Source organism: Corapipo altera, unplaced genomic scaffold (genome assembly GCF_003945725.1).
Source record: "Corapipo altera isolate COAL_440 unplaced genomic scaffold, ASM394572v1 2b, whole genome shotgun sequence".
NCBI classification, from domain to species: domain Eukaryota; kingdom Metazoa; phylum Chordata; class Aves; order Passeriformes; family Pipridae; genus Corapipo; species Corapipo altera.
The window spans coordinates 36579871-36591134 of NW_020884874.1; the positions used below are offsets into that span (position 1 = coordinate 36579871).

The 11264-nt window shown below is 44.8% G+C and overlaps 1 protein-coding gene across 1 annotated transcript in view; it reads right to left on the reverse strand.

Annotated features, from left to right (window-relative positions):
* CAPN9 (calpain 9) overlaps positions 1-6544 on the reverse strand; it is a 27288-nt gene extending 20744 nt beyond the window's left edge. Inside the window, exons 1-5 of the mRNA XM_027633513.1 lie at positions 6428-6544; positions 6108-6333; positions 1452-1521; positions 894-1012; positions 158-291 (exon numbers count right to left, since the gene is read on the reverse strand). Of these exons, the coding sequence (XP_027489314.1) occupies positions 158-291; positions 894-1012; positions 1452-1521; positions 6108-6320 (536 nt within the window). The 5' untranslated portion in view covers positions 6321-6333; positions 6428-6544. The remainder of the gene's footprint in view (positions 1-157; positions 292-893; positions 1013-1451; positions 1522-6107; positions 6334-6427) is intronic.
* Between the last annotated feature and the right edge of the window lie 4720 nt (positions 6545-11264).

Consider the following 11264-nt stretch of genomic DNA (forward strand, 5'->3'; position numbering starts at 1 on the left):
AATAATAATAATAATAATAATAATAATAATAATAATAATAATAATAATAATAATAAAGCTGGTTAGAAACTGTTCACTAGAATTGTGAGTAGCATATGAACAAATTGTGAAGAATGTATGTACAAATACCAAAATATGTTTGTGCAGTGCGACTTACTTGGCATAGGCTTTCTCTAGTAAGGCACTCCAAAATTCATTGAGATCAGCTGAGTGCAGGAAAACCAACCGGCCTTTGAAGGTGGGTAATCGGTCATCAATCACAACATCCAGCCACTCGTTGTGCTGCCAAAACTGTTTAGAAAGGATGGGGCATGAATTTGCTGACATGTCATTTTTCTGAGCATAGGATTCTGTGTCTCAGTATTTCTAACTGTAAGTTAGGCTTGATTAGAAGACATATGTAAATAATCTGTTCCCACTCTACTAGGCTAGGCTGCTCTCTAGGAAGGGTAATCTACCTCAAGAAAAGACTAAGATCAAAAGTGTAGACCTGTACTGCAGCTCCCTGTCAGGATAACATCACTCATGTAGCTACAGAAGTGTTCACCACATGATTCAAGACACCTTTAAGACACACACATATTACAGATCCTAGTTCAATTCCTTTAAGGACTTATATCCTAAGTGAGGTTTGTGTGTCCAGGAAACGTGAAATGATTTCTAAAGCCATGTGTCTCTTCACAGACCAGGAGTGTGTGTGTGTGTGTGTGTGTGTGCCTGTGGGAGGCTGATGTAGTCTTTAGGTTGTTTCTTGAAACATGAACAACAGCGTAAGCTCAGCAATCCATACGTTTTTAATGTTTCCTCTGCAGTGCCTGGCAACCCCACTGCAAAATAAACCATGACATGTAATGATGGAAATGTGTTTATGCTGTGCCAGATATTCATCCTACCTGGAAGTGAAATATTCCAGCATAATCTGGCCCAAATTTTTGATCCAGTGGCACCACTCTTGCTAGTGTTTTTTCATTCAGTGTGAGAGAAGCTATGGCCGCTAATAGCCAGCAGTCACCTGTGAATTGAGAAGGAGAAAAAAACCCCTCATTTTCTTCCCTTCAAGAAGAGAAGGGGTAAGAGGAGATGTTATGGCAGTTAGCTACCACCCCCCTTGAAATCCAAAAGACAGCCCACTTGCCCCCAGAAGGGTGTCCCTGCCTGGTCAGGTCAGACTGTGCTTCAGTCTGAAGGTGCTGGTGTAGACAAAAGACTCCCTTGGCCTCACAGTACCCTCAAGTGGAGATCCTTTCCTGATCTTGAATCCCACTGCTCCAAGACAATCCCTGACAGGGATGGGAGGGAACAATCAAAAGGTAGCTGTGGGCCAGGTGAGCATGGGCAGTACCTCCAGCTTCACTGCTCCCACCAGTTCAGGAGGGACAAAATGCCCTCATGTGTGATGATATTCCTCCTGCTCCTCATGGTGGGTAGACATTCCAGGGAGAATCACTCACCAAGATCCCCTTGGCAAATATCAGTTCTTGTGGCTCCCCCAAGGATAAACTTGGGGTCTTTGACAATGTCCTGCAACAGTGAGAGAGAGACACAGAAATTACTTAGAACGTGCCAGGAAAATAACACCATCACTCTGAGCCTAGATTTGCACCAGTGCTGACAAACCCTGCATGCCACATGAGCTATATTATCCTGTAGCAGTGTAGCCACCACAAAGAACTAGATGGGGAATCTTTGCTAATTAATTACAGTGTACAGCAATTAAAAAATCAACTATCCTCATTTTTTTATTAGTTGGCTGCTAATGAAAAGCTAGCAAGCTTTATTCATCTGTAGGCAATTGTTAAAATATCATAGCACAGACTGGGCCAGAAGCTTGATGTTAGGCTACAACCCTGGTTAACAGGGCTTTTTGTTAGCTTGCTTTCGCCCAATGGCTGGAAAAACTAAAACTGGCAATTTACTTTTAATCGAATTATTAAGCCTTTTATTTACTTGCCCATAATATCTGGAACATACAGTGTTTGACAACCATGAGACAATTTCCTCCTCAATAAAGGAAACAACAAAGGCAGACTTCAGCCTTGTTACTTTTTAGGAGGAGCTAATGCTACCCACCCTTGTGTGCTCAGAGATCAGAGGGATTGGTACTCATGGTGGCATTAAAGGAATTCTCAAGCATTCATTTGACTGTTTTAGTTCAATTACTAGCACCACAGCTGGATAGAAAAATTACAGTAATAAACCAATAAATGTGACAGGAATTCCTCTCTTCTCCCTTCTCCCATGAATTGTAAATTGAATTTAATTGATTGAACTGAATAGAAAATGGAAGAGGAGAGTACCTACTATATTACTAGAGGAATATGCCTGTAGTTAATCAGTCTGGCCTATACATTATTGCAGACCCTATGGCATGAAGCAGATCCTTCTGCCTAAGTGGCAAATAAAACAAATTAATGACAGAGGGAAAACAGAATGACACATTCAGTCATTTAATCCCTGCATTTGCCTAGATGAAACTGAGCTGCTTTTAGTTCATATCACTGTATTTTGTCTGGCTACAGGGCAGAGTATTGATAGTCTTGTTCAGCTTCCTGCACTTATTGCTGAAGCACCTACTGCTAGCCACTGCTGGAGCCAGGGCACTCTCCACAGTGAAACAGCATTGCTCCTGCGAAGGTCACTGTGCAGAGGCAATATTCAGGAGGAAGCTGGTTTGCATAGTTTTTGTTTGTCTTTGCTGGGGAGGAGGTGGTGGCCAGGTTGTGCCTCAGGCACAGGTGCCCCAGGGAGGAGGTACTACAGAATGTCATATCATCAGACTGTAGAGCAAAGGGAAATCAAACAACAGCTCCTCCTTACCTGGCCCACCTGCTTATTAAATACACTCAGTCTTGCTGAGACTGGACATGAACAATAAAAACCATAGCTCACTGCCTTTAGACATTAATACAGCAATGCCTGAAAAAGTAGTTGGTCTTCAATAACCTACCTTGTTTTAACACCATTGCTCCCAGGAGACATAATTCTCACTGCAAGTAATGTATTTAGCTGTTACCAAGAAACTCTGTGTGTTAGCAAAGGACAAGATAAAAAACCTTTCCACTGACATAGGTCTGAACATTAGATTTATGACTTATTGCTCATTACACATCTCTGCCACAGACATATGGAAAAATGTTTTGAACCTCAGATGTCTAGAGCAAAGAAAAATAATTTTAAAAAATCAATAAAAAGGATTTGGAAGGATTTTAACTGGACCTGTGCCATATTCTCTACTACACGAAAGCAAACATACTCTACAGTCTTTGAGTGGATACTGGAAAAAAATATTAATTTTAAAGGGATTTTCAGACTGGATGGTTTAATAATGTATCAGGGCTTTCAATAAGCTAAAGGACAAAACCCAGAGGTGGACCTTGCATTCACACACAGCACACAGTAATTCAAAGATTCACCTGTACGAGGCCATTGCCTAAAAGTAGGGACATGCAGTCCTCAGAGAGATGAAACACAGTGACCCATGACTCTCCTGATGCTACATCAAAGCTGTGTTTCTTTAAACTCAAAAGAAAAGAAACTGCATCGCCTGCTCCTCTCTCACATTGGTAGAGGGAGTGCATAGAGACCTAAGACAGGCTGGGGTGAAGCTGTTTAGGTGGTTTCCTCTATTACATTTCTCTGCCTGGTTCAAAGTTGTCATACCGGTTGCCCATGGCTGTTCATATTAGGAGTATTTCTTCCTTACTTCCTCCTGTAGACCATAGACTTATTTGATATGGGTAAAACCCATTTGTCTTTCTATTTCGGGGTTGTATTTTTTTTATTCTTCAATTTATATGTGTAACTTTCCCAGACACTGAGCTGTTGAATTCATCAGAGCAGCTGAATTTAGATAGAAAGTATGAAAGAAAAAAGAAAGGGAAGGGAAGGAAAAAGGGGAAATATCATGAGAAAAGGGTCTTCTGCAAATTATTCTAAAATTTTGATAAGGTACTGTTTCAAAGGTTTAATTTGTAATGAAAAGGGATTGCTAAATGAAATCACTAAATATCTTTCTGCATCTTACAGCACTTGAAATTTATGTAGAAAGTCAGATATTCATCTGGTGCAGATTCCCGCAGCTTACTAGTTGCAATGGGAGATTTACAGACTAGGACTAGCTGAGGGTCTTGTTCATGCTGCATACAAACATGCATACCTAGATCTGCGCATGTCAAAATAATGAGAAAGCCTTCTCTACTCTCATTACTAAAGATTAAACTCTAACAGACTGTAGATCAGAAGATTTACACTATTTGTCCCTGCAATTACCTGCATGTACTGTGCTATGCTCCACCTAAGCTGCTGTAAAATACTGGTGGGAGAGGTAGTAAAAACCAGTCACCATGAAAGGCAGTTTGAATGCAGATACCCTACACAGAGGCCATGCTCGTGTGCTCACCCTCTCCAGCACCACAGCTTCACCAGCTGAGCTGTGGCACCTAAACTGGCACAGGCTCTAGGCCTATATCTTGCAAAGTAAAATGTGTTAAACTGAAATTGTTTTTCAGTGCCTCTGTTTTGGTGCTGGTCCTGATGGAGAGTCGAGATGAAACTTAAATGCTTAAGGTTTATCTTAAATGCTAAGGAGCCAGAGAAGAGCATAACTAATACTCTGTCCTTACACATCCTCTCGGCCTCCCCTGAGTTTTATTTCTCACTGTGCAGCTCACAAAAGTGCATGGTAGGAATTGGAGCGTAAAGGCAGATGCCATTTCAGGTAACTTACTTGTCCTGGAAATTCTTCCAGTTCAACATACAGAGATCCTGAAGACAGACCGTTCTCCACTACCCTTGGGTACCATACACATGGGCACACAAGCTCTCAACCACTCCTGATCACATTTTACATAAAAGTTTAACTACTGTGAAGCCCAAATGGAAAAAAAGACAAACTAGCACCCAACGGCTGGCCAAAGGAAAACCATTCTTTATGATTTACTGTTGCAGGCACTTGCACTTTTGATGCCCCACAGCACTCCAGAGTCACCACATCCAAAGTATCTCACCCTCACAGCCATCTCCTTGCTGGGAGGGGCAGCCCCACAGCCCACCTGGCTTTTGGAGCACAGATGGGCAAGGCAGGAAGCAATGCCTGTGGGGGTTGCACTTGCCATGTGGAGGGATCTCGTGTTTTTTCATAACTGAAACTTGTCCAGGAGTAATAGCTTTAATTCTGCTCTGTAGTGGCACTGTGTTAACTATCAAATGCTGAGCCATTTGAATGTCTATCACTGTGGATTAAGATAAGGCAAAATTTAAACCCTTCTTTAAGCTTATTTTGTTCTTTTTCTCCCTTGGCATCAGTGTCGCCAAAGGAAAAGTTTTCTACTAAGGAAGAACCTTTTGGATTATGAAAAAAAGAGAGAATAAACATCAGTCATTAGCAAAAAAATGAAATGTTGCCACAGATTTTCTGTGGTTATTAGTTACAGAGTGAAGTGAGGAGAAGGAACCTGGAGTGATGCTGGGTTTATGATCTGAGAGCATGGGACTAGTGAAGCTTCAGGCTCTTACTGTGTTATTAATGACTGTTATGCAAGATGTATTAAGAGATACTCATTGAGCCCTTGGCTACTGCTGAATGGCTCAGTAACCATCAGGCACTTCCTGATGGAAGTGAGTAAGTAACTGTAAGACTCATACTCTAAAAATTAAAAGGTTTGAATTTTTTTAAGTTTAACCTTAATTATGAATTTCCTACATTAACAACACTCAATTTTACAAAGTTAGAACATCATCATAACGTATTTACCCTTAATTCCTTGCATGTCCTCTTATCGTCATCTTTCATTTGGCAATAATGCAGGAGAGAAGGCTGACTATGAAATGTTTATGCACGCACAAAAATACACATGCATAAGTGTGTCTATACAAAGGGCTACATCTGAAAAATGGGGTAAAGCTTTCCAGCTCTCTCATCCTGCAGCTTGAGCTCTTTGTGAGTGATATCCCAATGCTGTGCCACTGCCCCTGAGATGGGAAGGGTTCCCCCCCAGCACTTCACCTCCACATCTCCCTGAACCTTCCACACCTTTGGAGCAATCCTGAAGCACAGCGGTGCCTGACCCCTGGCCTGCTGTGAGGAGAGAACACAACGGCACACTCACCCCAGGCCTCTTCCAGACGAAGGGAATTGGTGGGTTTTCACTGAAGAAGAGCGAGGAGTTGCAGGCGGGGAAGTCGGAGTCCTCGAAGAGGACCCCCCTTCGCAGGCATTCCTGTTTCAGCTCCTCGTAGCCCTTCCCCGAGCTGTGGGTGGCACGCGCAGCCCCGGGCAGCGCCGACGGCCTCGGCTTCGAGCTCTGGTACAGGTAGGGCATGTCTCCCTCCTACCTGCCAGAGAGAGCCCGGAGAGCCAAGGCTTAGCTGGTGGTGGAGACAGAATGAGGAGGCGAGCAAGAGGAGAAAGAGAGGGGAGCAAAAATACCTCAAGTGCCTCGTGAAGCGAAAGCGGGAGGAAAGGACTGTGGGTTGGGGGAGCCGGAAATATTCCCCAGTCCCTCCTCCGTTGCACCTCCTTGAACTGCTGCTGTATGAGACTGACCTCCCGGCTGCTCTGAACAGCAGCAGAGACAAACACCCTGAAAGCAAACAGGGAGGGAAAGCGGCTGGTCCCGGCCACCCTGGGAGCGGCCAGGAGGTGCCCCGTCCTCCCCAGGGCAGAGCCACTGTGCCTGCCTGGCGTGGCAGGGTGGGAACGGGGTCCGGCACCACTCCCCATCCAGCGCAGGCTGGATTGTCACAGGTCCAGCGATGGTTTCGAGGTATGCAGTACCTAGCCAGAGCCCTTGGGCTGTGCGGTGGGGGTGGGTCTTGAGAGGGAAGCCAGAGCACCACGGCGGGGCGGGGTGTAGCTGCAGTGCGAGTTTGCCTGTTTCTCACAGGTAGGAGGGCAGCCTCGCCTTACTGGTTGGCAGGGCTGCCTTGTTGGGCAGGTGTTGTCCCCACTGGATGACATGCAGGAGGGACAGCAGGGCCGAGAGGTGGCCATAGCCACCTCTGGGTGGAGTCTGGGCATGGGGCAAGGGCTGGGTGTGTGCAGGAGGGGTGTTGGAAGCTAGTGGGGAGGACTCAGAGCAAGGCGTGTCCTGGGCAAACACAGGAAAAGTGTCAGAAAATGTTACCATGAGGAGGGATTCTAATAGACTGAAGGAGTTCTGTGAGCACTGTAACATGGGATTTTAAAAACAAATGCATATGTACTTGTTGCTGATTTCCATGTTTCACGACTTTGTTCATTTGTCACCATTAACGGTGAACGGCTGAGAGCACAAGTCTATGAGGAGAGGCTGAGGGAGCTGGGGTTGTTCAGCCTGGAGAAAAGGAGGATCAAGTGGGACCTTATGACTCTCTACAACTACCTGAAAGGAGGTTGTAGCCAGGTGGGGGGTTCAGTATTTTCTCCCAAGTAACAAGCAATAAAACAAGAGAAAATGGCCTCAAGTTGCACCAGAGAAGGTTTATATTAGATATTAAGAAAAATTTCTTCATGGAAATTGTTGTTAAGGACTGGAACACGCTGCCCAGAGAAGTGGTGCTGTCACCATCCCCAGGGGTATTTAAAAGACATGTAGATGTGGCACTTAGAGATATGGTTTAGTGGCGAACTTGGCAGTGCGTGGTTGGTGGTTGGACTTGATGATATTAGAAGTCTTTTCCAACCTAAAGGATTCTGTGATTCTTCTGCTAACCAGCGTTTACCTGCAGCATCATATCTCACATCTGACAGTAAAACACTGTGCTGGAGAGGATGCCAGACAATGCGCCATGGATGCTCTGAAGGAATAACGCTCAGTGTCAAACAGACATGGATATTCCTCTCTGCTTGGAAAGGGTGGAGATGCCACCCACTTGGAACCAATTAGAGTTCCTGTAATGCAAAACACAGCCCTGAGTACAAACAGCGCTCAGCCTCCCTTTGCTTTAATTGGTCCATTGGTGGACCAGTTGAGCTTGCTGCCAAGAGATGATTTATGGAGACCAATTAGGTGAAACTGAATTAGTTCCTTTCTGTTCTGTTATTTTTCGCAGCAGTGCTGTGAGGAAAGCTTTCTTTTTCAGAGCATATATTCCCATGTTTATTGCCCGTAATTGCATCCATTGTTGATGTCTGCAGGCTCCCTGCTAAGACCAAGTTCCCATTGTTCGAATGTATGGATGCTGTCCAAATGTGTGAGAAGAGGCAGACCTGGTGCTCCAAATGTGGCCATCATTTGACAAAACTTTAGGTTTGGAGAATAGAGTCCAAGCTACTCACCTCAGCTTTTTCTACAATCAGTGAAAAGATCAGAACTTCCAGAAAGTGACTTACTGTGTACTCATGTGTAAGATCCCGCTGGAGAGTGGGATTCATTTGCCTGTAGACAGACCCTCATGGACTAGCTTAGAGTAGATGGCCAGCTATTCAGTGCATATAGACCAGTGAGAAGAACCCCACCCTAAGGGGCTAAGGCAGGTGAAAAGCATTTCAGTGACAATACAAGCCTAGGGACATGAAGTTCCCAACATCCCACATTCAGCCAGTGGCAAAACCAGGAACTTACTTAATCCACAACACTTCTGTGTAGGCCAGGGCACGTTCTCGTACACCAGAGTAACAGGCTGACTGGGGAAGGAGACGTTCAGCACCCTAGACATGCAGTCTCCATACCTGCTACATCCCAAGGAGAGGAACCATATATCACTTCAGGGAATTCTTCTTTTCAGACTTCAGTTGCATATGAAAATGTGTGGGCTGAGCTGTAGGGGTGCTTGTCCTGCTGCAGGGGAATTCATGCAGTTTCTGTCCTATGTGAACACTCTGGCATGCAATAAAGAATGTTTTCATGCTGTAGCCTTTCTCCCTGAGGGCAGGTGGAGCTTTTCCCTCTCCTTGCCCTGCTGCCTCGGGTCATGACGCTGGAGGGCAGCTTCACATCTCTGAGATTTCAGCCTTGGTGTCAAGGCACTAAAAGTGCCCAGGAGAGTTGGTGCCTGGGGAGGGCAGGAGGAAAAAAGAGGACTGAGCAGAAAACACTTATAAAATGTCTCGGTTCTCATGAGAATACAATACGTTGCCTAACAGTGTTACAAATCATGGGCTCATCTCTGAGGCTCTCAGGTCTGGAAGGGCAGAAACAAAACTTTGTTAACTTACATACTTACCCCACTCCAGAGTTCTACAAGGACTTTAAGCAGATTTGCTCTTTTACCATTAAATCCCCTTTTGAAAGCAGTGAGAGTGCATTTCTCCCCTAAGATGACTCTTGTTATTGCTGCCACTTGGTGCTCTCTGCAGATACTCAGGGTGGGAGGAAAGTGCAGCACAAGTCCTGTGATTGTTACTGATAGACACCAATAACATGGTCCTACTTGCTCAGGAGAGTGGTGAGCAGGATTTGAGCCACTGACCTAGAACACCTTTGCTCCTTAAGCGTTGTGGTCCCCTGAGTAAAAGCAGGGTGTATTTTAACACTCGTTGGAACAGCAGGTGAACACAGACAATGAGAAGCTGCAACACCAGCCTGTGTACATTTTCACTTGGCATGCTGTTACAGCAGACATATTGTGACATTTAAGCAATACAAGACAGCCCTGAGTAAAAAAAGGCCTTCCTCCATGATTACACTGTCTTGGGAGCTGTAGGTTTCCAGCCCACTGGCCCTCTCCCAGCAGGGGCAATAGTGCAGGTCTGTCCTTGGTCTGTGAAGTCAGTGAGTGAGTGCCTGCCAGCGTGTGAAAGTGCTGCTGGCCGAGAGAGAGCTGTCAGATCGAATGCAATTAATTCCCAGCAGGCCAGCTCTGGACACCATTAGGCTCCTGCAGACTGCAGAGATCTCTCTACAGGCCATATCGCCAGGCAAGATTTCAAGGTGACAGCATAACAGCATGGGTGATGCACAGGCTAGCAACATATGTTGAAGCTGAACACTGTTTTCTTCCAGATACCGTCATTAAATGCCTGTTCTTGAAACATCAGGAGTTTTATCCATTACTTTCAGCCATGTCTCCAAAGCACTCAGAGAGCGCGAACACCAGTGCAATTGCAGCTGCCTGCAGGCATCACCTTCATGCCTAGGCAGACTGCTGATCCCACAACACCAACAGAGGGGGCCAGGGGGGCATCATACTGAAGAACTGGTGGATCTGGCAGAGAGTGAGCATCTTCTGCAAAGAGCAGAACCTCAGGCACACTTACTGCTGATAGAAACAGGAACAGAGTAATTTCTGTCTGCTATTGGGTCAGACTTCCTTAGATCTTCTTATTTTCTTCAAGAAGGCAGAAAGTCTGATTTGGTTTTCTGTGGTTTGAGCTGCTTTTACTCTAAGAGAGACTCTTATTCACTTTCCAGCATAATTCATGAAATAGAAGGTGACATAAAAGCTTAATGTAGACAGCTGAGATTTTGACTTCTCCTTGGCCTCCTCGCTTAGCATTGTGCTATAGCTCTGACTTTCAGCCCCCACTGTTCAGCATCTGGCATGTGCTTTTCCTGAGTCACACTTACATAATTCCTTCCCCATTAATATCAGGTAGACTCTGGTCATTAAGGATTTAAAGTTGGTTATTCAAATGACAACAACCTGATTAAGTCTTTCATAACCCTGTTGTCATTAAACTTCATGCCCTGTCAACAGTTTAACATTGGAGGGCTTATCTGTAACCTTTGACCTGACTGACCCCACATTCTCCAGTGCTTGTTGCCTGCTGGCTACGCCCCTTCAGTGTCATCTAACCTTCTCTAAGGGACTGGTTTAAGTTAGAGTATTTAATTTTTGTGCTCTTTTTCCGGGGTTTTGAGGGACATGACCTGTTTTGTCTAGATCCCTTTATACTTCTCTTATATTTGCAAAGTTTTAAGGATAAACTTTATATGGACTGAGGTACCATCTGTGAAGCTCAGCAGCTTCTCTGTCCTTCTTTCCTCCTCTGAATCTGTATGAAGTTATATAAAACATCTTTGTTCTGTCTCTGAGATTAGTCTCATTTCATACTGCTTGGCGCCCTCTGAACCTTGCATTGATTTGAATCCAAATGCCACAGTCACATGAAACCATGCTGTTTCTGATACTTTCCATTACTTTGGCTCTAATGCAAAGCATGGACTTTTGCCCGGTGGCTTGCAGCCTGGCAGGCTTTGCACATGCTCCTGCATCTTTGCTAACTGGGGACATGATCTATTGCTCTAACAACAGCTGAGACCAGATAAAATTGAGTCCAGCTTGGGGCTTGTTTTTTAAGGACATTTGTGTCATCTTCTAGCAATAAAGTAATGCACACTTTC